General features: G+C 43.0%; 1 protein-coding gene across 5 annotated transcripts in view; it reads left to right on the top strand.

Annotated features, from left to right (window-relative positions):
• plppr5b (phospholipid phosphatase related 5b) overlaps positions 1–26,419 on the top strand; it is a 116,719-nt gene extending 90,300 nt beyond the window's left edge. For 3 of the 5 annotated variants that reach the window (XM_029698416.1, XM_029698409.1, XM_029698425.1), the window contains 4 exons: positions 12,190–12,366; positions 21,888–22,022; positions 24,803–24,854; positions 25,525–26,419. In XM_029698416.1, the coding sequence (XP_029554276.1) occupies positions 12,190–12,366; positions 21,888–22,022; positions 24,803–24,854; positions 25,525–25,544 (384 nt within the window). In that variant the 3' untranslated portion in view covers positions 25,545–26,419. The remainder of the gene's footprint in view (positions 1–12,189; positions 12,367–21,887; positions 22,023–24,802; positions 24,855–25,524) is intronic. The other 2 variants (XM_029698434.1, XM_029698441.1) reach the window with 1 other exon arrangement.
• The last annotated feature ends 1,186 nt before the right edge of the window (positions 26,420–27,605 follow it).

The following is a 27,605-nucleotide window of genomic DNA, read 5'->3' as shown; positions in this document are numbered from 1 at the left end:
GATATAAAAGCTTGTTGATATTCTCACAGATATATTATTAACCCTGTTATTAGCAGGACAATATATATTGGTCATATTGATCATGGCTCCCGAGTGGCGCACAATGGGATTGCCTTGCAGCTCTCCAGCTGTATCCACTGAAAGAGCGCAAGGTTCAAGGCACGAGGGCAGGGGGCACGGGATGGGCCGCCGAGCCACGCACAGAAGACTGACCTAGCCACCCCGCCACACTGGCAACACTTTAAGGGGCATTGCACTAATAATGGTGCTGACAAGGGAAACATTCACGCTGTTCTGTTATTAGTGCCAGTCTGCACGTTCAAACTAAAACAATGTAACTAATATTTTTTTTATTTAATTTTTTTTTTAATGGCATCTTTATGCTTTCGTTAATAAAATAATGATAAAAATACTATTTCAAAATGCCGTAAATGTTTATTTAGTTATGGATCCATAACGAATTATTGTGGGAATAAATGTCACTGAGTTACAGACATATCCTCCAATCCTCTATATGTAATTGTTGGCGGAGAGTCACGTCATATTTTTCGATATACTGTAGGTCTACCGTAGGCGACATGAGTCTCACTAGTGTTGAGTAATGTGCTGTTAAAAAGTGGTGTAGGTCTTATTTATTTAAAGAGCATATTGAAGTTATAAGCAATAGCCTACAACTATTTTAGCACCGTTTCACGCTGCTCTGAGACAAGCATGGGGACTGGTCTTGATAAATCAATGAGATTTTTATTTTCACTGAATCTCCGTTTGGGTATTGGTTAGACTAGATTTAGAAAATGAGGGTGTAGAAATGTTATGCTCTTAGTGTAACCTTTATTTAATAAGCGACTGTATTACACAGTATGCCTATACATTGATAGGCTATACAATTTATTTTTTAAAGAAAATGCACTTAAACCAAAATACCTTTAGTTGTAGTGATCCTCTCAGCTCCGGCTCATTTTCAACTCCTCTCGTGGTGGTCCTAACTCTGGCAACATTCTTTCTGTCCATTTAGAAATGTAACACTTCAGAGTACTTAAACATCGAATACATTGCAGGTTGGAGGATGTTCACACCTACAGCAGCCGGGCTATAAAGAGTATTTTGTCCTGCTAATCAGGCTACAAGTGTTTGAAAACCTGTTTTCAAAATGCCACCTGCTGTTCATCACTACTAAAAACACAGCATCTTGTTTTCATTCTTTATTATAACCACAATGTCACAAATAATTTGTACCTACCTTTCCAATTACTTTTAGAGTTTGGGTTTAATTTGATTAATATTACAGTGTTTCTATTCTAAGAAAAACAAAAAACCCTCTGGGTTTCTGTAAGGATGAAACAGAAAATATGGCGCTGTAGAACGTGACTGTCGGGAGTACCGTACTGGGCTATTTAGCTAAAGAATCCCTGTGTCGTGCGGGCATGCGGGAGACTGGGGTTCAATTCCCCGATGGGGAGGAAGGAGTAGGCTGTCCTTGTAAATAAGAATTTGTTCTTAAATGTTAAGCACTTGTTGCACACAGAGTGAGTCAATGCAACCTATTATGTGACTTGTTAAGCACATTTTTACTCCTGAACTTATTTAGGCTTGCCATAACAAAAAGGGTTGAAAACGTATTGACTAATTTTATATTAATTTGTAAACATTTATAAAAACATAATTCCACTTTCATGTTTTGGGGTATTGTGTGTAGGCCAGTGACAAAAAAACCTAAATGTAATCATTTTTAAATTCAGGCTGTAAAACAACAAAATGTGACTTGTTTCAGGAAAAACTAGGCGAATGTGCGCATCACTACTTGTGACTACTTTTAAATGTGTATTTTTGTTAAAATGCCTTTTTTTGTAGAAATGCTTTCTGGAACAATTCAACTATCATGGGCCTTAATAGCAAACGTGTATGCCATTTGTAAATATGAATAAAATTGTTAAATTACAAGTCTAGTTGGTTTAGCCATGGAAAAAGACAGGAACTTTCCAGCTAGCCATGATTGGCTGAGATAATGAATGGGCTGGACATGCCAAGAGATGAGTTCGGATTGGTCTGCCTTGTAGCGCGCTTCTGTATATAACATGAGCTGCTCAGTATGTGTAGGTAATCCTTTCTAACATGGCTATTTTGAAAGATATTTAGAAGAATTGCAAAAGTGTTGCTAATGCTCTCCACTTTCTGGAGGACCCGAGTTTTGAAATCAGCAGACTGCCCGGTGGAAGAAGAGTATGATAGCAAAGGAAATGGAGAAAATTCTGGCGTTTGATTGCAAATAATGCGGAGGGAGTCTAAAAAAGAACACACAGAAAAAGGCTGTTGTATAAAACACCTGTCTCCGGATTACATCTTCAAACTAACGGCAGCCATTTGCATTGCTAGTTATAGCCTAATGAACCTAGCTAGTTGGTTAGCTTTAGCTACCAGCAGATTCATGCAGGGTAGTAACATTATGAGTTGGGATTATGTCAGGCCTAACAACACCCGTGCCAATATATCCTCCAAACACCAGCTTTGAGGGCAATTTCACTTTTATACAACGGGTTACCAACATATTCAAATAATGATTGTCATATTTTTAGTAAAATATTATTTTGATGAATTTATTAATACTATTTCATCCTTCCACAAACTATAGTCCGACACAAATCAAAGGATTCTACCCAAGCCGGCTGGTCGTTCGTTCTATCGGTTCCGTTGCCAGAGACGCAACCCAGTCATTAGGTTTTTTTGTTCTGTATGTATGGACGCGACCCAGTCGTTCATTCTAAATGTTCCATTGCCATACTGGCTGGCAACGATCTTATCCCTTGCTAGCTAGCCAACTACGGCTAACTTACAGTCACAATGCAGCCAGAATAACAGCAAAGTAGCTGCATTTGTGTTTGTTTAAGCTGTTTTATTTGGATACATCCATAACAATGAGCTAATGATGTGCAATTATGCTCTCTCGTCAGGACACTGTTGTTCGGAGGAGCTAGCCAACAACACAGCAAACACAATCACTTCAAACTTGAGCATGGAAAGTATGCAAACTAGCTGCAATTCGTTTCGTTTTACCTGTTCGCTATTGATATTTCCTTGTATAGATCCATAAAAATGATGCCAGCTGATTCATGATTTTGACTGGCTGAGAAAAGCTGTCTGCCTGTCTCTCTCATCCCGACTCCCAACATGTTCATTACTATGGGACAGCTGGAGATCGATTTTCAATATTGAAACAATGTTGCAAATGTCGAAGAGACAGACAGCAAGGTTTATACAAATCTCCGCTATTGAAAACCAAATGCTAGTCTAAAAGAAATGGGAGATAATATATAGATGCTTTTTATAGTGGCGATCAAGTTCATAAATTGCCTGGCTGGGCTGATGAGGCAGTGGATTGCGCAGTGAGATGGAACAGAGTAAATATGCATTTCAACATCATAGCTTTAGCCAGTGGTAACTTGTGGAATAGACACAGGCTGGAATGCAGTTTTAACCGATCAGCATCCAGGATTAGACCCACCCATTGTATAATGTTTAGCTAGCCTGTTTCGGCTAGGGGGCAGTATTGATAATTTTGGAAAAAATATGTGCCCATTTTTAACTGCCTCCTACACCAACTCAGAAGCTAGAATATTTATATTATTGTTCAGGTTTGGATAGAAAACACTCTGAATTTTCTTAAACAGTTTGAATGGTGTCTGTAAGTATAACAAAACTCATATTGCAGGCAAAAACCTGTGAAAAATAGATTAAAAAAAATGTGAATTTTGTAACTGTACTATTTAGTGTCATTGTTTTATAGATACCATAGTGAGAAAGGATTCAGTTCGCAACTCCTACGGCTTCCACTAGATGTCAACGATCTTTATAAAGTTGTTTGAAGCATCTGTGATGAATACAGACCGAATTAGAATGCTTGGAAGTTGACACGTCATCACTTCATTTTTTGCGCCTGCGCATAAATCTGAGAAGAGTGTGTTTGTCATAATCGTTTATCTAAGACACTTGATAGGTTGTGTGAAAATATTACTGATGTTTACTGATGTTTCACGTTAAAAATGGACCAAAAGATTAATGCTAAACAACGTTTGACATGTTTGAATGAACATAAATAGATTATTTACTAGGTTTTTTTTAGCTTTTCGGCGTGACTTTACACCCCCCACCCAGCCTACTGAACGCTAACTACTTGGTGTTATTTGGACATAAATTATGAACTTTGTCAAAAGAAACCACATTTGTTCTGGACCTGTGATTCCTGGCAGTGCCTTCTGATGGAGATAATCAAAGGTAAGGGGATATTTACAATGTTATTATCGATATTAGATGATGCTAACTGTATAGCTTAGCTTATAGCTTAGCTTATTGTTCTTAGCATAGTACCCCGTTTATTGCAAAATGTGATTTCCCAGTAAAGTTATTTTGAGATCTGGCCATTCGGTAGCAATTACGAGATGATAATATATTATTCTTTGAATGACAATATTATAATTTACCAATGTTTTCGAATAGTAATTCCGTGATTTGTAATGCTGGATTCACTGGGAGCATTCGAGCCGAAAAAAATTCTGAATTTCACCGCGACTGTAAATGCTGTTTTTGGATATAAATATGAACTTGATGGAACTAAAAATGCATGTATTGTATAACATAATGTCCTATGAGTGTCATCTGATGCAGATTGTCAAAGGTAAGTGCATAATTCTAGCTAGTTTTCTGTCTGTTGATGCCCTTCTTTGAATTGGCTAAACATTACACACAGCTATTGTCAATGTACTCCTAACATAACCTAACTTTATGCATTCTCCGTAAAGCCTCTTTGAAAATCGGACAGCGTGGTTAGATTTAGGAGATATATCTTTCAAATGGAGGAAAATAGTTGATTATTTGAGTATTTGAAATGATTACTCTTGCAGTTTTGAATTCCCCGCCATGGTCACATGACAATGAATCCCAATACCGGGATAAGATCGGGATAAGATCCTCAACAGGCTAGCTAGCTACATGTCTAAACAAAAGACTATGCAAGTAACCATTTCACTGTACTGTTTACACCTTCTGTATCCTGTGCATGTGACAAATAAATGTTGATTTTATTTGATATAGTGTGTGCTTAGCAGAGACGGTATTGTGAAGAACAACATGACCTGCACCAAAGTCAAATTAGGATATAACGTCAGGCCAACGAGACAGTGTCCAAGTTACAAAATTCTCAGTTAGAATGCCCTGCTTTTATTTTGTCACACTCACAACCATAAGATATTTTCTGTAATTAACTTGCCATTAACTTGTAAATAATGACGTTGTCAGCTACAGTGAGGGAAAAAAGTATTTGATCCCCTGCTGATTTTGTACGTTTGCCCACTGACAAAGAAATGATCAGTCTATAATGTTAATGGTAGGTTTATTTCAACAGGGAGAGACAGAATAACAACAAAAAAATCCAGAAAAACACATGTCTAAAATGTTATAAAATGATTTGCATTTTAATGAGGGAAATAAGTATTTGACCCCTCTGCAAAACATGATTTAGTACTTGGTGGCAAAACCCTTGTTGGCAATCACAGAGGTCAGACGTTTCTTGTAGTTGGCCACCAGGTTTGCACACATCTTAGGAGGGATTTTGTCCCACTCCTCTTTGCAGATCTTCTCCAAGTCATTAAGGTTTCGAGGCTGATGTTTGGCAACTCGAACCTTCAGCTCCCTCCACTGGCTAGGACACTCCAGGACCTTAATGTGCTTCTTCTTGAGCTACTCCTTTGTTGCCTTGGCCGTGTGTTTTGGGTCATTGTCATGCTGGAATACCCATCCACGACCCATTTTCAATGCCCTGGCTGAGGGAAGGAGGTTCTCACCCAAGATTTGACGGTACATGGCCCCGTCCATCGTCCCTTTGATGCAGTGAAGTTGTCCTGTCCCCTTAACAGAAAAACACCCAGAAAGCATAATGTTTCCACCTCCATGTTTGACAGTGGGGATGGTGTTCTTGGGGTCATAGGCAGCATTCCTCCTCCTCCAAACACGGCGAGTTGAGATGATGCCAAAGAGCTCCATTTTGGTCTCATCTGACCACAACACTTTCACCCAGTTGTCCTCTGAATCATTCAGATGTTCATTGGCAAACTTCAGACGGGCATGTATATGTGCTTTCTTGAGCAGGGGGACCTTGCAGGCGCTGCAGGATTTCAGTCCTTCACGGCATAGTGTGTTACCAATTGTTTTGTTGGTGACTATGGTCCCAGCTGCCTTGAGATCATTGACAAGATCCTCCCGTGTAGTTCTGGGCTGATTCCTCACCGTTCTCATGATCATTGTAACTCCACGAGGTGAGATCTTGCACGGAGCCCCAGGCCGAGGGAGATTGACAGTTCATTTGTGTTTCTTCCATTTGCGAATAATCGCACCAACTGTTGTCACCTTCTCACCAAGCTGCTTGGCGATGGTCTTGTAGCCCATTCCAGCCTTGTGTAGGTCTACAATCTTGTCCCTGACATTCTTGGAGAGCTCTTTGGTCTTGGCCATGGTGGAGAGTTTGGAATCTGATTGATTGCTTCTGTGGACAGGTGTCTTTTATACAGGTAACAAACTGAGATTAGGAGCACTCCCTTAAAGAGTGTGCTCCTAATCTCAGCTCGTTACCTGTATAAAAGACACATGGGAGCCAGAAATCTTTCTGATTGAGAGGGGGTCAAATAGTTATTTCCCCCCATTAAAATGCAAATCAAGTTATAACATTTTTGACATGCGTTTTTCTGGATTTTTTTGTTATTGTTATTCTGTCTCTCACTGTTCAAATAAACCTACCATTAAAATTATAGTCTGATCATTTCTTTGTCAGTGGGCAAACGTACAAAATCAGCAGGGGATCAAATACCTTTTTCCCTCACTGTATATGATATGGTCATTATTTGAACTGGCTATCTAGCTAACAAGAAATTAACCAAAACATTGTTTAGTTTCTTTTAGATGCCTGGTTTGCCAGATTGAAGAAAAAGTATGTGAACCCTTTATAATTACCTGGATTTCTGCATAAATTGGTCCTAAAATTTTATCTGATCTTCATCTACATGTAAGTCACAACAATAGACAAACACAGTCTGCTTAAACTAATAACCCACAAACAATTATAATGTTTCATGTCTTTATTGGACACACCGTTTAAACATTCACAGTGCAGGTTGAAAAAAGTATGTGAACCCTTGGATTTAATAACAGGTTGACCCTCCATTGTCAGCAATAACCTCAACCAAATGTTTGCACAACGGTCAGGAGGAATTTTGGATCATTCCTCTTTACGAAACTGTTTCAGTTCCACAATATTCTTGGGATGTCTGGTGTGAACTGTTCTCTTGAGGTCATGCCACAGCATCTCAATCGGGTTGAGGTCAGGATTGACTGGGCCACTCCAGAAGGCGTATTTTCTTCTGTTCAAACCATTCTGTTCTTTTGGGTTGTTGTCCTGTTGCATCACCTAACTTAAGTTGAGCTTCAATTGGCAGACAGATAACCTTACATTCTCCTGCAAAATGTCTTGATAAACTTGTCGATGATAGCAAGCTGTCCAGGCCCTGAGGCAGCAAAGCAGCCCCAAACCATGATGCTCCCTCCACCATAGCTTACAGTTTGGATGAGGTTGTGATGTTGGTGTGCTATGCCTTTTTTTCTCCACACATAGTGTTGTGTGTTCTTTCCAAACAACACAACTTTAGTTTAATCTGTCCACAGAATATTTTGCCAGTAGCGCTGTGGAACATCCATGTGCTCTTTTGCGAACTTCAGACGTGCAGCAATGTTTTTTTTGGACAGCAGTGGCTTCTTCCATGGTGTCCTCCCATGAACACAATTCTTGTTTAGTGTTTTATGTATTGTGGTCTCGTCAACAGAGATGTTAGCAGAGGTTTCTGTAAGTCTTTAGCTGACACTCTAGGATTCTTCTTAACCTCATTGAGCATTCTGCGCTATGCTCTTGCAGTCATCATTGCAGGACGGCCATTCCTAGGGAGAGTAGCAACAGTGCTGAACTTCGAGGCATGGTTCACATTTTTTTATTTCACCTTTATTTAACCAGGTAGGCCAGTTGAGAACAAGTTCTCATTTACAACTGCGACCTGGCCAAGATAAAGCAAAGCAGTGTGACACAGACAACAACACAGAGTTACACATGGAGTAAACAATAAACAAGCCAATAACACAATTAACAAGTCAATGAGACAGTAGAAAAAAAGAAAGTCTATATGCAGTGTGTGCAAAAGGCATGAGGAGGTAGGCAATAAATAGGCCATAGGAGCGAATAATTACAATTTAGCAGATTAACACTGGAGTGATAAATGAGCATATGATGATGTGCAAGTAGAAATACTGGTGTGCAAAAGAGCAGAAAAGTAAACAAAATAAAAACAGTATGGGGATGAGGTAGGTAGATTGGGTGGGCAATTTACAGATGGACTATGTACAGCTGCAGCGATCGGTTAGCAGCTCAGGTAGCTGATGTTTAAAGTTGGTGAGGGAAATAAAAGTCTCCAACTTAGGCGATTTTTGCAATTCGTTCCAGTCACTGGCAGCATGATCAGTGAGATATACCTGCTGGAACGTGTGCTACGGGTGGGTGTTGTTATCGTGACCAGTGAACTGAGATAAGGCGGAGCTTTACCTAGCATAGACGTATAGATGACCTGGAGCCAGTGGGTCTGGCGACGAATATGTAACGAGGGCCAGCCGACTAGAGCATCCAGGTTGCAGTGGTGGGTAGTATAAGGTGATTTGGTAACAAAACGGATGGCACTGTGGGTCCAGGTTTTGCAGCTCTTTCAGAACATCTGCTATCTGGATTTGGGTGAAGGAGAAGCTGGGGAGGCTTGGGCGAGTAGCTGCGGGGGTGGCGGAGCTGTTGGCCGGGGTTGGAGTAGCCAGGAGGAAGGCATGGCCAGCCGTTGAGAAATGCTTATTGAAATTTTCGATTATCATGGATTTATCGGTGGTGACCGTGTTACCTAGCCTCAGTGCAGTGGGCAGCTGGGAGGAGGTGCTCTTGTTCTCCATGGACTTTACAGTGTCCCAAAACTTTTTGGAGTTAGAGCTACAGGATGCAAATTTCTGCTTGAAAAAGCTAGCCTTTGCTTTCCTGACTGACTGCGTGTATTGGTTCCTGACTTCCCTGAACAGTTGCATATCACGGGGACTTTTTGATGCTAATGCAGAATACCACAGGATGTTTTTGGGCTGGTCAAGGGCAGTCAGGTCTGGAGTGAACCAAGGGCTATATCTGTTCTTAGTTCTGCATTTTTTGAACGGGCATGCTTATCTAAGATGGTGAGGAAATTACTTTTAAAGAATGACCAGGCATCCTCGACTGACGGGATGAGGTCAATATCCTTCCAGGATACCCGAGCCAGGTCGATTAGAATGGCCTGCTCGCAGAAGTGTTTTAGGGAGCGTTTGACAGTGATGAGGGGCGGTTACCTTCTACTCATGAGACCAAAACCATGCCTACACAGCTATATAAACAACACTTTTAGTGTTATCTAAAAGCTTAGCAGTAAATGTCCAAGTTGATTTATAGTGGAATGTCTGACTAGTCTCATATCTCTTACACTCCCCTGCAGAGTTCTGTCTTCACAGTCACACATTTCTCAGACAGTTTCTTTATAAGAGGCAGAGATTAGAAAAGACTGTGGAACAATGCAGGATCAAATGCTTGGCTTGTGGACATCATCTAGAATCTGTTGTATGGGATATTCTGAATGAGACAATGTGGTCATTGTATACTGTACTGTATTATAGGCTTACCTTGTTTCTTATGGCTGAGAATGGTATGTTCCCATTGAAAGGCAGTCCAAAGACATTCAATGGCAGTCCACTCTTTGATGGTATGCACAACCAAATATAATGAATTAAATAATTTGACTTACACTTTATGTGCAAGATTGTGGTTTTAAAACCTTAAGACCTCTATACAGGATGGGTTTGACAGTATATCCAGTCAGTCAGTAGAGTATGACAGCATGCTAACTCTGTGGGAGAGATTGATCTTTGAAAGGTTGTCACTAAAGGACATTGTCACTCTTCTTCATCTCTTCAGAATATATTTATAGTGTCACGCTCCCATTTAACTGACAAGCCTTGATTAGTGACAGTACAAATGTCACTTAATATGTGATATTAAATTGAAAATGTAGGTCGGAGCTTCAACCCCTGTGTAAAGCATTCTGTAAGGCTATTACATGGTTGAAATCAAGTTGACCTCACCCATTGGGTAGATTGGATTACTGCCTCGGAGGACATTTTTTGGAGGGACATAGTAAGAGTGTGGTCATGTGTGAAATGTATAAGTTTTTAACAACTTACAACCCACGGCCCCTGGGAAGGACTGTGAGCCATGCCCTTGACCTGAGTGGGAGAAAGTTTCCCTTCACACACACACCACCACTACCCTGACCACAGTACAGTCACTGTTTTAATGAAAGCTCTGGGGATACAGTGAATCACCACATAATGGTCCGGACCATTCCAAATGTTAAGGTCAGTCAGCAGTAAGACTGAACCACTATCACCTTTTTTGGGGATTTACTGGGATTTCATTTTACACACAGAAGAGCTTATCATTGGGTTTAACTGTTTTTAATCAGGTTCTTTCTGCATGGGGAGATATGGTGAAGGAGGTGGTGATGGTATTCATCATAGTTTGTTATCCCGCAGGAAGGAACGACTGTCTCGTAAAACAGTGGTTCATCAACCATGACAATGATCATCATGCTATATCACTGCTATCATTAACCCAGTGGAAATCAATACAACATCTCTGATTTAAAATGCCAAACTTTCATAGTGCATTTTCTGCCTTTGGAACAGTGCATCATTTTCTTTTACTTGACGTCAACTCATGTCATGTACAGATGTCATAAACTAACGCAGAGCGAGATAGAGAAAAAAATCTAATGTTGTGTATCTCTTTCTATGCCCCAGAGAAGAGAAGGAATGAAAATGGGTCAGGGTGCATGCAACCTTTGAGTCCATAGAGAGAGAGAGAGATAACAATGTGTAATGTGCCCTCAGAGCGTAGAGTTTGCACTAATGAAAAATACAATTACTCATCTGCCGCTCTGACATGAGGGATTCGTTATAAAGCGTGTGGCTTCACTTCAGAGGACTACAACAAGGGAAAACAAAACTCTTAATCATGTTTCCTCTCTACTTCTCCAGCCATGTAACGACAATGGGCATTTGTTTTCTCTCTTCGTTTAGTTACGTTTTAAGGGCCATTCAATTGCCTTTTAAGTTAATTTTCAACATCTTTAAATTAATATTGCAGTCACTTTTAAGTTACTTTTGACAATTCTGAGTCCCACTGTCACCACGCCATGTCATATCAGAATGATTAAAACAATTAACAGGAGTGACAGGGCCTGTTTAGTCCCCCTCTATCATCTGTGTCCCAGCTGGGTTAGGGAGGCACCACTCCGGGCACTTTCTCTCTGCTTGACTCACAGGCTTCCTAATTTAGCACTGAGACAGGGGCAGCTGTGTACTCTGTGTATCTCACTCTGTCTCACTCTCTGTCTCACTCTCTCTCTCACTCTGTCTGTCTGTCTGTCTGTCTGTCTGTCTGTCACTCCCACATCCCCCACCCTCTTTTTCTTTCTTTCTGTCTGTCTCTCTCTTTTCCACCGCTACACTACGCGCTCTCAATCTGTGTCTATCTGTCTTTCCCTCTCAGGTAGAGCAGGGGGGCAAAGAGGTGACAGTTAGTTAGAAACAACACATTCACCAACAGCCCTATACCCACCTCGGATATACTGTACTTTAGATGAGAGACCATTTACTTGAATAGAGACCCAGCTCTATACAGCCCTATTCACACTGAGGACACATATATACTGTAGCATGCATTGATGCACTCTGTTGTTGCTGAATTAATATAGTATTGACATTCTCAAGATGTCTATGGTTCCTATATGTTGTATGCGGTCCCATTCACTCTGTTTGAGATATGACACCAATACCGTTACAAAGAAGATTAAGCACTGATTTCGCTATGTGCAGCAGGTGAGGGTGGGAGGATGTCTACTTCTTTGTAAAGAAATATAAATATACGTACATTTTATGTTTATTGATGTCTTTTTTCCCTAGTAGAAAGCATCTAGTTGTCTATAAAATGTGAGGGAATAACAGTGAAGTTCATTGAACCATTCCCATCTTCTTCCCTCTCACCAGAGTTACATCACGTGCACGGTGAAAGCCAAAGGGACGCGGCTAGCCAAGCCTGTGCTGTCCCTGGGTCTGATGTGTCTGGCCTTCCTCACAGGACTCAACAGAGTGGCTGAGTATCGGAACCACTGGTCTGATGTCATCGCTGGCTTCGTCATAGGAGTGGCCATCGCTACCTTCCTGGTAAGAACCTGTCCTGCAGCAGCATCAAAATTGTCACAATGTCTGATGTGCATATTAGGACAGCATCAACACCAACTTCTTGGGACTGTGAGGCTGTCCTAAATTCGACACCATACCACTGGGTTGTAGAACCTGGATCAGCATCAGTATGCTTGTGTCCCACATGTTACCCTATTCCCTATCTAGTGCACTACTTCATACCATGGTATACCAGAATAATAGTGAAGACATCAACACTATGCAATAACACATATGGAATCATGTAGTAACCAAAAATGTGTTAAATAAATTAAAATATATTTTATATTTGAGATTCTTCAAAATATCCACCCTTTGCCTCGATGACAGCTTTGCAAACTATTGGCATTCTCTCAACCAGCTTGCCCGAGGGAGTTATTCAACTGGCCCCTCCATCGCGACGTAACCTGACTGCGGCCCGCTAATCGATAGCTGTCTTGAGCATATCGGCTGCTATCTGAACAGGTCTATCGAACAATCTTCTTGGGCCACTATAACTATAACTATTTTGGCAATTGGATTGGTCCCCTCTACCACACGGAACCCACTAATCTATCGACGGAAACGTACGGGGTGGCTAAAAACAGACCTCCATCTTCTGCTAGCTTGCTACCCATGGCTCGGCTAGCTGTACGAATCGCCGTGACCCCAACCAACCTCACTACTCACTGGACCCTTATGATCACTCGGCTAAGCAGGCCTCTCCTTAATGTCAATATGCCTTGTCCATTGCTGTTCTGGTTAGTGTTTATTGGCTTATTTCACTGTAGAGCCTCTAGCCCTGCTCATTATACCTTATCCAACCCTTCAGTTCCACCACCCACACATGCGATGACATCACCTGCTTTCAATGATGTTTCTAGAGACAATATCTCTTTCATCATCACTCAATGCCTAGGTTTACCTCCACTGTATTCACATCCTACCATACCTTTGTCTGTACACTATACCTTGAATCTATTTTATCGCCCCCAGAAACCTGCTCCTTTTACTCTCTGTTCCGGACGTCCTAGACGTCCAATTCTCATGGCTTTTAGCCGTACCCTTATCCTACTCCTCCTCTGGTGATGTAGAGGTGAATCCAGGCCCTGCAGTGCCTAGCTCCACTCCTATTCCCCAGGCGCTCTCTTGTGATGACTTCTGTAATCGTAAAAGCCTTGGTTTCATGCATGTTAACATTAGAAGCCTCCTCCCTAAGTTTGTTTTATTCACTGCTTTAGCACACTCTGCCAACCCGGATGTCTTAGCCGTGTCTGAATCCTGGCTTAGGAAGACCACCAATAACTCTGAAATCTCCATCCCTAACTACAACATTTTCACAAGATAAAGCGGGCGGTGTTGCAATCTACTGCAGAGAGAGCCTGCAGAGTTCTGTCCTACTACCCAGGTCTGCACCCAAACAATTTGAACTTCTACTTTTAAAAATCCACCTCTCTAAAAACAAGTCTCTCACCGTTGTCGCCTGCTATAGACCACCCTCTGCCCCCAGCTGTGCTCTGGATACCATATGTGAACTGATTGCCCCCCCCCCTCTATCTTCAGAGCTCGTGCTGCTAGGTGACCAAAACTATGACATACTGAACACCCCGGCCATCCTACAATCTAAGCTTGATGCCCTCAATCGCACACAAATTATCAATGAACCTACCAGGTACAACCCCAATGCCGTAAACACGGGCACCCTCATAGATATCATCCTAACCAACTTGCCCTCTAAATACACCTCTGCTGTTTTCAACCAAGATCTCAGCGATCACTGCCTCATTGCCTGCATCCGTAATGGGTCAGCGGTCAAACGACCTCCACTCATCACTATCAAACGCTCCCTGAAACACTTCAGCGAGCAGGCCTTTCTAATCGACCTGGCCCGGGTATCCTGGAAGGATATCGACCTCATCCTGTCAGTAGAGGATGCCTGGTTATTTTTTTTAAATGCCTTCCTCACCATCTTAAATAAGCATGCCCCATTCAATAAATTTAGAACCAAGAACAGATATAGCCCTTGGTTCTCTCCAGACCTGACTACCCTTAACCAACACAAAAACCTCCTGTGGCGTTCTGCATTGGCATTGAACAGCCCCCGAGAAATGCAACTTTTTAGGGAAGTTAGAAACCAATATACACAGGCAGTTAGAAAAGCCAAGGCTAGCTTTTTCAAGCAGAAATGTGCTTCCTGCAACACAAACTCAAAAAAGTTCTGGGACATTGTAAAGTCCATGGAGAATAAGAGCACCTCCTCCCAGCTGCCCACTGCACTGAGGATAGGAAACTCTGTCACCACCGATAAATCCACTATAATTAAGAATTTCAATAAGCATTTTTCTACAGCTGGCCATGCTTTCCACCTGGCCACCCCTACCCCGGTCAACAGCACTGCACCCCCCACAGCAACTCACCCAAGCCTTCCCCATTTCTGGACCCCCACAAATCAGCCGGGCTAGACAATCTGGACCCTTTCTTTCTAAAATGATCTGCCAAAATTGTTGCAACCCCTATTACTAGCCTGTTCAACCTCTCTTTCGTGTCGACTGAGATTCCAAAAGATTGGAAAGCAGCTGCGGTCATCCCCCTCTTCAAAGGGGGGGACACTCTTGACCCAAACTGCTACAGACCTATATCTATCCTACCCTGCCTTTCTAAGGTCTTCGAAAGCCAAGTTACCAAACAGATCACCGACCATTTCAAATCCCACCGTACCTTCTCCGCTATGCAATCCGGTTTCAGAGCTGGTCATGGGTGCACCTCAGCCACGCTCAAGGTCCTAAACAATATCTTAACCGCATCGATAAGAAACAGTACTGTGCAGCCGTATTCATTGACCTGGCCAAGGCTTTTGACTCTGTCAATCACCACATCCTCATCGGCAGACTCAACAGACTTGGTTTCTCAAATGATTGCCTCGACAGGTTCACCAACTACTTCTCCGACAGAGTTCAGTGTGTCAAATCTGAGGGCCTGTTGTCCGGGCTTCTGGCAGTCTCTATGGGGGTGCCACAGGGTTCAATTCTTGGGCCGACTCTCTTCTCTGTATATATCAATGATGTCGCTCTTGCTGCTGGTGAGTCTCTGATCCACCTCTACGCAGACGACACCATTTTGTATACTTCTGGCCCTTCTTTGGACACTGTGTTAACAACCCTCCAGACGAGCTTCAATGCCATACAACTCTCCTTCCGTGGCCTCCAACTGCTCTTAAATAGTAAAACTAAATGCATGCTCTTCAACCGATCGCTGCATGCACCTGCCCGCCCGTCCAGCATCACTACTCTGGACGGTTCTGACTTAGAGTATGTGGACAACTACAAATAGCTAGGTGTCTGGTTAGACTGTAAACTCTCCTTCCAGACTCACATAAAACTTCTCCAATCCAAAGTTAAATCTAGAATTGGCTTCCTATTTCGCAACAAAGCATCCTTCACTCATGCTGCCAAACATACCCTCGTAAAACTGACCATCTTACCAATCCTCGACTTTGGCGATCTCATTTACAAAATAGCCTCCAACACCCTACTCAACAAATTGGATGCAGTCTATCACAGTGCCATCCGTTTTGTCACCAAAGCCCCATATACTACCTACCACTGCGACCTGTACCCTCTCGTTGGCTGACCCTCGCTTCAAACTCGTCGCCAAACCCACTGGCTCCAGGTCATCTACAAGACCCTGCTAGGTAAAGTCCCGCCTTATCTCTGCTCACTGGTCACCATAGCTGCACCCACCCATAGCACGCGTTCCAGCAGGTATATCTCACTTGTCACCCCCAAAGCCAATTCCTCCTTTGGCCGCCTCTCCTTCCAGTTCTCTGCTGCCAATGACTGGAACGAACTACAAAAATCTCTGAAACTGGAAACACTTATCTCCCCCACTAGCTTTAAGCACCAGCTGTTATAGCAGCTCACAGATCACTGCACCTGTACATAGCCCATCTATAAATAGTCCAAACAACTACCTCTTCCCCTACTGTATTTATTTATTTATTTATTTATTTTGCTCCTTTGCGCCCCAGTATTTCTACTTTAAACACTCATCTACTGTCAAATCTACCATTCCATTGTTTTAATTGCTATATTGTATTTACTTCGCCACCACGGCCTATTTATTGCCTTTACCTCCCTTATCTCACCTCATTGGCTCACATTGTATATAGACTTATTTTCTACTGTATTATTGACTGTATGTTTGTTTTACTCCATGTGTAACTCTGTGTTGTTATGTGTCGAACTGCTTTGCTTTATCTTGGCCAGGTCGCAGTTGTAAATGAGAACTTGTTCTCAACTTGCCTACCTGATTAAATAAAGGTGAAATAAAATAAAAATAAATAAAAAAGCTTCATGAGGTAGTCACCTGGAATCCATTTCAATTAACAGTTAAACAGTTAAAAGTTAATTTGTGCAATTTCTTTCTTTCTTAATGCCTTTGAGTCAGTTGTGTTGTGACAAGGGAGGGGTGGTATACAGAAGATATTAAAGGACACCAATAATAATAAGAGACTTGCTTGAAACACGAGCAATGGACATTAGACTGGTGGAAATCTGCCCTTTGGTCTGATGAGTCAAAATGTGAGATTTTTGTGAGACGCCGAGTAGGTGAACGGATGATCTCCGCATGTGTGGTTCCCACAAACTTTTGACTCGTACTGTATGTATATCCTTCTACTTCTAAGGTTTCCATTGGTTATCGTCTAAGGAGAGTTAACCGCATACATATATATATATATATATACTCCATACTCCGACATTGCTCGTCCTAATATTTATATATTTCTCATTCTTTTACTTTTAGATTTGTGTGTATTGTTGTGTATTGTTAGATATTACTGCCCTGATGGAGCTAGAAACACAAGCATTTTGCTACACCCACAATAACATCTGCTAAATATGTGTATGCGACCAATAACATTTGATTTGATTTGACCAACCCTGCAAACTGGCAGTTGCCCCACTTAATTCCTCTGGTCCTCTCCCACCTGTCCCTCCTCGCCAAGGGCCCTCCTATGGAGTCTAAGAGCCTTTCCCTGATCCACTGGAGCTGGAACCGCTGCAAAGCCCATTGTGCTGCACTGCAGTTCCTCTGTACTGCTGCTCCACATAGAAATGGACTTTCCCTTTCACATAGTAACGTTCCCCCACTGGGCACTGGCAATCCATCATGGCCAGAGAGGGAAGCCAAGCATGGAGTGAAGTGGAGCAATGATCTCAAATAGGAGTTGGCTTAACGCAGATTGAAATGTGGCGAGGATGATAAAGGATTGCAGAGGCATAATTGAGATATAGACATGCGTGCAGGCATGTGCACGCTTATGCACAAACACTCACAAAGGATTTTACAGTGAACAGTAATGACAGTGGTTGTGTGTTTGTACTTCTGCTGTCACTGAACATTTGTCGCAATCTTCCCTTCACCTAGTTCTCCTGGTCCACTCTGGAGGTGACTGGGCCATGGGTCTGTTTCTGGCTCGGTAGTCCAATGGAGGCCCATGAGGCTGGGGTTGAAGTGTGAACACATCTCCCTAGGGATCCCAGATGTCTGGACCAGTCATTGGCCTTACTATCTATATCTGTACTGTACCCAGAAAAGGAGAAACATAATGTGGATATTAGCAGCCACACCATTCCCATATCGCTCCCATTCCTTTAAGTTAAACTCTATAAGATCCTGCCATGGTCATAACATTCCTCTGTTATTCTGCTTAAGTTCAGATCTTCTTCGTATGCTTTTATATGTACATGTCGTTTTATACACTGCTCAAAAAAATAAAGGGAACACTTAAACAACACATCCTAGATCTGAATGAAAGAAATAATCTTATGAAATACTTTTTTCTTTACATAGTTGAATGTGCTGACAACAAAATCACACAAAAATAATCAATGGAAATCCAATTTATCAACCCGTGGAGGTCTGGATTTGGAGTCACACTCGAAATTAAAGTGGAAAACCATACTACAGGCTGATCCAACTTTGATGTAATGTCCTTAAAACAAGTCAAAATGAGGCTCAGTAGTGTGTGTGGCCTCCATGTGCCTGTATGACCTCCCTACAACGCCTGGGCATGCTCCTGATGAGGTGGCGGATGGTCTCCTGAGGGATCTCCTCCCAGACCTGGACTAAAGCATCCGCCAACTCCTGGACAGTCTGTGGTGCAACGTGGCGTTGGTGGATGGAGCGAGACATGATGTCCCAGATGTGCTCAATTGGATTCAGGTCTGGGGAACGGGCGGGCCAGTCCATAGAATCAATGCCTTCCTCTTGCAGGAACTGCTGACTCCAGCCACATGAGGTCTAGCATTGTCTTGCATTAGGAGGAACCCAGGGCCAACCGCACCAGCATATGGTCTCACAAGGGGTCTGAGGATCTCATCTCGGTACCTAATGGCAGTCAGGCTACCTCTGGCGAGCACATGGAGGGCTGTGCGGCCCCCCAAAGAAATGCCACCCCACACCATGACTGACCCACCGCCAAACCGGTCATGCTGGAGGATGTTGCAGGCAGCAGAACGTTCTCCACGGCGTCTCCAGACTCTGTCACGTCTGTCACATGTGCTCAGTGTGAACCTGCTTTCATCTGTGAAGAGCACAGTGCGCCAGTGGCGAATTTGCCAATCTTGGTGTTCTCTGGCAAATGCCAAACGTCCTGCACGGGGTGAGGCTGTAAGCACAACCCCCACCTGTGGACGTCGGGCCCTCATACCACCCTCATGGAGTCTGTTTCTGACCGTTTGAGCAGACACATGCACATTTGTGGCCTGCTGGAGGCCATTTTGCAGGGCTCTGGCAGTGCTCCTCCTGCTCCTCCTTGCACAAAGGCGGAGGTAGCGGTCCTGCTGCTGGGTTGTTGCCCTCCTACGGCCTCCTCCACGTCTCCTGATGTACTGGCCTGTCTCCTGGTAGCGCCTCCATCCTCTGGACACTACGCTGACAGACACAGCAAACCTTCTGGCCACAGCTCGTATTGATGTGCCATCCTGGATGAGCTGCACTACCTGAGCCACTTGTGTGGGTTGTAGACTCTGTCTCATGCTACCACTAGAGTGAAAGCACCGCCAGCATTCAAAAGTGACCAAAACATCAGCCAGGAAGCATAGGAACTGAGAAGTGGTCTGTGGTCACCACCTGCCGAACCACTCCTTTATTGGGGGTGTCTTGCTTTTTGCCTATAATTTCCACCTGTTGTCTATTCCATTTGCACAACAGCATGTGACATTTATTGTCAATCAGTGTTGCTTCCTAAGTGGACAGTTTGATTTCACAGAAGTGCGATTGACTTGGAGTTACATTGTGTTGATTAAGTGTTCCCTATATTTTTTTAACAGTATATTTGCTTTTATGCTTGTCCTGTTTGAAAGTGAACCTTTGCCCCAGTCTGAAGACCTTAGTGCTCTGGAGCAGGTGTTAAATAAGGGTCTCTCTGTGCTTTGCTCTGTTCATCTTTGCCTCGATCCTGACTAGCCTCCCAGTCCCTGCCGCTTAAAAACATCCCCACAGCATGATGCTGCTGCCACCACCATGCTTCACCGTAGGAATGGTTTCCTCCAGACGTGACGCATGGCATTCAGGCCAAAGAATTCAATCTTGGTTTCATCACAAAAGACAATCTTGTTTCTCATGGTCTGAGAGTCTTTAGGTGCCTTTTGGCAAACTCCAAGCGGGCTGTCATGTGCCTTTTACTGAGGAGTGGCTTCCGTCTGGCCACTCTACAATAAAAGCCTGATTGGTGGAGTGCTTCAGAGATGGTTGTCCTTCTGGAAGGTTCTCCTATCTCCACAGAGGAACTCTAGAGCTCTGTCAGAGTGACCATCGGGTTCTTGGTCACCTCCCTGACCAAGGTCCTTCTCCCCTAATTGCTCAGTTTGGCCGGGCGGCCAGCTCTAGAAAGATTCTTAGTGGTTCCAAACTTCTTCCATTTAAGAACGATGGAGGCCACTGTGTTCTTGGGGACCTTCAATGCTGCAGACTTTTTTTGGTACCCTTCCCCTGATCTGTGCCTCAACACAATGCGACCTCATAGCTTGATTTTTGCTCTGACATGCACTGTCAACTGTGGGACCTTATATGTAGAATGTTGAGATGTTTAAAAAAAATCCATTTTAGAATAAGGCTGTAACGTAAGAAATTGAGGAAAAAGTCCAGGGGTCGGAATACTTTCCGAAGGCACTGTATGTGCAGGTGTGTTGTTTCTAACACTCTCTGTGCACGGTCTGTGCTGCATGCATGTGACTGTGAGACACGCGTTTGAGAGTTCCAGTAATCAGCGCTCCGCTCAGATAAGGCATGTCAGCGGATGAAAGAGATAGGGGATCCAGAGAAATAAGATCAAACCGCCTCTCCTCCTCTTCTCGCCGCCTCTCTCGCTCTCTCTCTTTCTATCTCTCGCTCTCTCTCTTTCTATCTCTCGCTCTCTCTCTAGCACTAGGAGAGTATGCTGTTTACTCTAAAGAAAGACCTCTTCATTAAAGCTGAACCTACCAGACTGTTGAGCGATATTAGTGCTCACTGTTCAATGCTATAAAGTACCACCTTTCCTAAATGATTCTAATTGATCAAACTTGGTGCGAGCCAAACACATTAGATCCCTCCATTCACTCTAATACCACTACTATCACAGTCAACGCCGTCCAACAAAAACTATTGTTATTGATGAATAAATGGTCCCAAAAAAATAGTATACATTACCCGACTCTTTGCTTTGTGCTTTTTATTGTACCAATTATCAATACCTTCCTGCTCAGTAGGAGCTAGATCATTTATTGGGAGCAATAAGCTTTAGGCTTTTGAAAGGCTTTGGAATGGTGTGTTGCATAAAGGAATGGCTTGGCTTGGGGAAACGAAAGAGGAGAAAGGAAAGAAAGCAACTAATTTAGAGCAACAAAGGGCTCAGATATGTATTCTATTCTCCCCCTATCACCGCAGGGCGAAACGCATCCAGTATAGAAGAATGAGAACGGGAGGGAATGACACACACACACACACACACCACACCACACCACACCACACCACACCACACCACACCACACCACACCACACACACACACACACACACACACAGTTTTGTTAACGCCAACTGTAAGATTGATCACCTCATTTTGAAGCTTAAAGCCTGGTTTTGGCCTTTACTGGAGTGTGTCATACACCATCCATTGTGAGAGCTAACTCGCTTCAGGATAGGCATGCATATCAAGCTTAAAGAGGCCAAATCTCACACATCAGACACGCATACACACATATTGGGCATGAGTGCACATGCATGTGCTCACACATTTTTACAGCAATTTCTTCTGGCTTCAAGCCATTGCAGATTGAAACGTCTCATTAAGGAATCATGGAGGGCAGAATCCTATATGATTCTATATGTAGGTCTCCTCTCCTGTCTGTGTGAGAATGGTTATGTTGATAGAGACTTTTGAATCTCCCTTCCACCCTCTGTGTGTGTGTGTGTGTGTGTGCGTGCGTACGTGCGCGTGCGTGCGTGTGACTCCTGTCTCCCCCTGCTGTGTGTGTTCTAGGTGGTGTGTGTGGTGCATAACTTCAAAGGCAAGCTGTTGCTCAGTGAAGACCCCCCGCAGGACAACATGCCTAATGCTCCCATGATGAACATGTCCAGAGTGGAGAGCCCACTGGAGAAGTACATCGCCTCGCAGGTACTCAACCCCATGACCAATACACTATTCCCTACTACACCCTACACCAGGGATGGGCAACTCCAGGCCTCGTGGGGCTGATTGGTGTCACACTTTTCCCCATCCTTAGCAAACACAGCTGATTCAACTAATTGCATTCTAAACTGAAAATGTGTTGATTATTGGAGTAAGGTTTGTTAGCTGGGGCTGGGGCAAAAAGTGTGACACCAATCAGGCCACCGAGGACTGGAGTTGCCCATCCCTGCCCTACACTCTGTGGGCATACCCTATCCCCTACACCCCTCAAACTCAACTCTGGACCTTGAAGCCAGTTCCACTACATTTCTTCACTCTCTAATCAGGGACTGATTTAGACCTGGGACAATGGGTGGGTGTTATCAGGTAGAACAGACAACCAGCAGGCTCGTAGGGTAAGAGTTGAGTACCACTACCCTTCACCCTATGTACGCTATGAATATACTCTAGGATTGCTATACTATTAAACTCTTAACAAGGTTATTATTAGATAACATTTTGAAATCAGTGATATGGGTCATACTAGCTGTCCATTTGAATTATTAACAGACTGGTTTATGTAAACATGTCATTGATTAGGCTACTGACAATTAAGTTGTGTGGAGTGGATTTTAAGAATACTCGACAACCATACCCCGTTCAAAGGCACTTAAATATTTTGTCTTGTCCATGGCACACATGCACAATCCATGTCTCAATTGTCTCAAGGCTTACAAATCCTTCTTTAACCTGTCTCCTCCCCTTCATCTACACTGATTGAAGTGGATTTAATAAGGAATCATAGCTTTCACCTGATCAGTCTGTCATGGAAAAAGCGGTGTTCCTAATGTTTTGTACACTCAGTGTAACTTAAACATTCTATGCATATCCATACCACTAAACTCCTGTAGGAGACAGACGATGAGGATGAGCCTCCTCAATCGTTCAAAGAGCGCATTCTGGGGTTCTTTCGCTGGATCAGAGGCCGCTTTGGGCACTTCGAGCACCTGCAGAACACAAGGCAATAAACGTATGCACCCATTTGTGTGAGGGCTCCAAGCCTGCCTGCCAACTCTCTGGAACACATTGGCTGCATCCCAAATGGCACCCTATTATTTTTCTAGTGCACTACTTGGTCAAAAGTCTGTTCAAAAGTAGTGCTCTATGTAGAAAATAGTTGGCCATTTGGGACGCAGACACTACACAGACAGACAACCTGACCATCTGACCAACTGGGCCTGTTAGACAGGCAGCCAATGGGCCAAAGGAGATTCCAATCAGGCCAAGATGAATTTGACTATTCAGTGTCCATAGTATTTGGCAACTCCTGGTTGAAGTGCTTTCTTTTCCTTCTTTCTCTTTTCCTTTCTGATGAGTTTCTGTTGATATAAACTACACGGCCAAAAGTATGTGGAGACCTGCTCATTTAACATCTCATTACAAAATAATGCTGCTATAACAGCCTCCACTCTTCTGGGAAGGCTTTCCACTAGATGTTGGAACATTGCTGCGGGAACTTGCTTCCATTCAGCCACGAGCGTTAGTGAGGTCGGGCACTATTGTTGGGTGATTAGGCCTGGCTCGCAGTCGGCTTTCCAATTCATCTCAAAGTTGTTTGATGGGGTTGAGGTCAGGGCTCTGTATAGGCCAGTCAAGTTCTTCCACACTGATCTCGACAAATAATTTCTGTATGAACCTTGCTTTGTGCCTTCCACAATCTGTTGCCACAAAGTTGGAAGCACAGAATTGTCTAGAATGTCATTGTTGTAGCTTTGTTATTGTATGCTGTTACGATTTCCCTGCACTGGAACTAAGGATCCTAGGCGGAACCATGAAAAACAGACCCATATTTCTCCTCCACAAAACTTTACAGTTGGCACTATTCATTCGGGCAAGTTGCGTTCTACTGGCTTCCGCCAAACCCAGATTCGTCCATCGGAGCCGTTGTTCTCATAGATGTTTCCACTTCACAATAACAGCACTTACAGTTGACCAAGGCAGCTCTAGCAGGGCAGAAATTTGACGAACTGACTTGTTGGAAAGGTGGAATCCTATGACGTTGCCACGTTGAAAGTATGGGCCATTCTACTGCCGATGTTTCTATGGAGATTGCATGGCTGTGTGCTCAATTTTAAACACCTGTTAGCAACGGGTGTGGCTGAAATAGTTGAATCCACTAATTAGAAGTTTTGTCCACATACTTTTGGCCATGTAGTGTATATTCAATCAGCAGGTTATTGTACTTGAAGACTTAACACACAGAAGTCAACATTAACACTGTTTATGGGTGTTGATTGAATCCACATCTTCAATTTGTTATGCCATAAAAAAGGCTAGCAATGTTTTATCATTGCCAATGACACCCTCAGCAGGAAAATGACCTGTTCTAAACATAGCCCCAAGACATCTGACAACAAACTCAGCATGCACAAATGTATGCTAAAGAAACCTATTTGGAAAAAAATAACATCTGCAAATTCTAGTGACTAGCTAGTGAGTAGCGCTATGGATAATGTGATGTGACGTATTAGCAGCCTGTTCTACTACAGCAGTCAGACTGTGGTGGGGTAACTCTTCCACCATCTCTTTACCCAGCAACACTGACAAATAACTGCATCAGTCCCATTTTAAACAAACCACAACTTTTAAGGCATAATGAACCCTTCATAAAACTTCTATAAGGTGCTTATGAAGACTTTATGAATGCCATATGAAGCCTCTACCAGTTGTAGTTTGCTTAAAATGAGACCACTGCATCTGACACGGGCTCGTTTGGTTGGTTTCAGATCTGGGCAGGAGCGGACAGGGGTTATATGGCAGTTGAACCACATTATCAAGGTAGCACCTAGCTACAGTACATCCCTGCACCCCCCTATTCACCCACAGCTCCCCCCCCCCCCCCCCCCCCGTTGCTGCATGCCCCCCCCACTCCCCGCCATCCCACCCTCTTGCGTTAGTATGGGTCGTTCTAAGGCTCTCACATTAATCTTGAAGTGCCAAATACACTCGGAATCCCCCTCTCCCTTGCTTTACTGCCAGAGCAGTTTTGAGAAAAGCTGCCTGAAGATGACTCCCTCCCTGCTCATAGGCATACAGTACAGCATCCCTAGTCTTCATTGATGAAAGCAGCAGACGCAGTATCTATCATAATGCATTAAAGTTTTATGAAAGAACCAGGAAATAAACGGACATGTTGTTTCCCATATCCGCATGGGGGAAAACATGGGCTTGATAGTACTAGAATAGAGCAACTAGAATCTAGAACAACTAGAATCTAGAGCAAATAGAATAGAGAAACTAGAATAGAGCAACTAGAATCTAGAGCAACTAGAATAGAGCAACTAGAATCTAGAGCAACTAGAATCTAGAGCAAATGTCGTTCAGCTTCTTAACGACTTACTTAACCCTGCCTCATTTCAAAAGCTTTCATTTCTTCTGAGATAAATAAAATAAATACTTTTTGTGTAACTTGTCTCACGTAATTGTTTTCTTTCTTTCCTCCTTTTAGAATCACATCACCTTCGCTGAAGTCACATGACGTTGAATCGGCCGTTTTGCAAACCCATTGGACATCAACGCTCTTCACCGTCCAATCAAAAATGTAATAGACGGGGTGCAACGCTAACTCATTATGTACGGCTACTGTATAAGGTCTGTCTGTGTTGTTGTCTTGTCGGTCCCTGTATCCTATCATATGCCGCAGTCATGTAAAAACTCCTCAATAGCTTGATGGGAAGCTCTTTGCTGTGTTTCTCCATGTGTTTACTGCATTTATTTAATCTATTTTTGGACTTAATCCCTAAATGAGGAAAATTGACCTGATTGAACTTGAATTAACTCGACTTGTCATTATAAGCAGAAATGCTGACACGCTGTGACCCAGATGCCACTTTATACTGTAGAAGAGAGGACTTCATCATGGAAGTGACTGATCCATTTTTCCACAATGTTGGTCGGATATGTTCTTATTCATTCTGCTATCGCTTCATGTAAATTCTATTTCATCATTGGACTCTATTTTGTGTACAGTAAGCATTGTTACATTATCAGTATCCTAAATAATGGGAAGATAGGGAGCATTATTTTTCTCAAAGGTAGCCTACTGTATGTTCTGTGGAATTTGTAGATTTGTAGATTCAAAAATGGCCCTGTTGCCACATACAGGGACATATATTTCAACCCCAGATTATGAGAAATGCAAACCAAGGATGTTGGTTAGACTTTGATTCATGTTGCTTCATTTTTATTCATGTTGCTTCACTTTTATTCATGTTGCTTCATGTGGCAGTTCCTAAAGCTGATACGCCATCACTTGGAGCTCGAAAAGGGGTTGGTTATCATCTGTGTGTCAGCGTGTTTGTGTGTGCGTGTGTCTCCTCTCTCTCTCTCTCTCTCTCTCTCTCTCTCTCTCTCTCTCTCTCTCTCTCTCTCTCTCTCTCTCTCTCTCTCTCTCTCTCTCTCTCTCTCTCTCTCTCTCTCTCTCTCTCTCTCTCTCTCTCACTCACTCACTCACTCACTCACTCACTCACTCACTCACTCACTCACTCACTCACTCACTCACTCACTCACTCACTCACTCACTCACACTCACACACTCACACACTCTCTCTCTCTCTCTCTCACACTCTCTCACTCACTCACACTCTCTCACTCACTCACACTCTCTCACACTCTCTCACTCACTCACACTCTCTCACTCACTCACACTCTCTCTCTCGATCTCACTCACTCTCTCTTTATTCAACTCTTTCTCTGGTGTGGAAGGGATACAGTGAAAGGAGCACAATGTCGCTAATCGTTTAGTAATTACTTTAAGTCTATTGTTGATACATATGAACGCATGTGACGGGACTGTGTCACTGTCTCACAGGCCAATATTGAGATTTGTTGTGTTATTGTCAAACGTCATTGTCTTACTATGATTCTCTCAGATATTAATGTATGTAACTGAGGTTCAACAATCCCACATCTGTCACTGGGGAAATCTGAAAAGGGTATTTCGACCTAAGGCACCCCAGAGTATTCAGAAACAAAACTGCACTTTGGGATGCAAGCTGCAATTCGATCGACCAACCCCAGTCAATGCAAAAATAGCTTTAAGAGGAGCAATAACATTCATTTTGTGACTGTTTTGCCCATGAGTAGAGAAGAGCAGAGCATAACATTGATGTCCCCATTATGTTGCCCCTGAAATCTATATTTTTGTAATGATCACTAAAGCACTTAACTATCATAAAGGACACAACAACACAGGAACATGATAACAGCAGCACTTTAAAATCAAGCTTGACTCAAAAACGCAGGCAAGATGGCCGCCCATACCGCTGCTGCTTGGAAAATATACGTAATTATGTCTAGAACATTCAGGATTTGTAAAATCTGCTAATATGTGCATTGCAAGACCTAACGGTTAGTGTTATTATATTAAAATGATGGAAAAAGTGAACTGTATAAAATGTATACATACTGTAGGTCAATATCCTTCTGTCAGACATTATGGTTGTCTATTTTCTTATGGTTGTGCACTGTATGTATGTGTGTGTTTGTTCACAAAAAGTACAGTACATGTGTTAATGGACTAGTATTACT

The sequence above is a fragment of the Salmo trutta genome, chromosome 2, assembly GCF_901001165.1.
Source record: "Salmo trutta chromosome 2, fSalTru1.1, whole genome shotgun sequence".
NCBI lineage: Eukaryota > Metazoa > Chordata > Actinopteri > Salmoniformes > Salmonidae > Salmo > Salmo trutta.
This window is presented reverse-complemented; position numbering and strand designations above follow the sequence as displayed.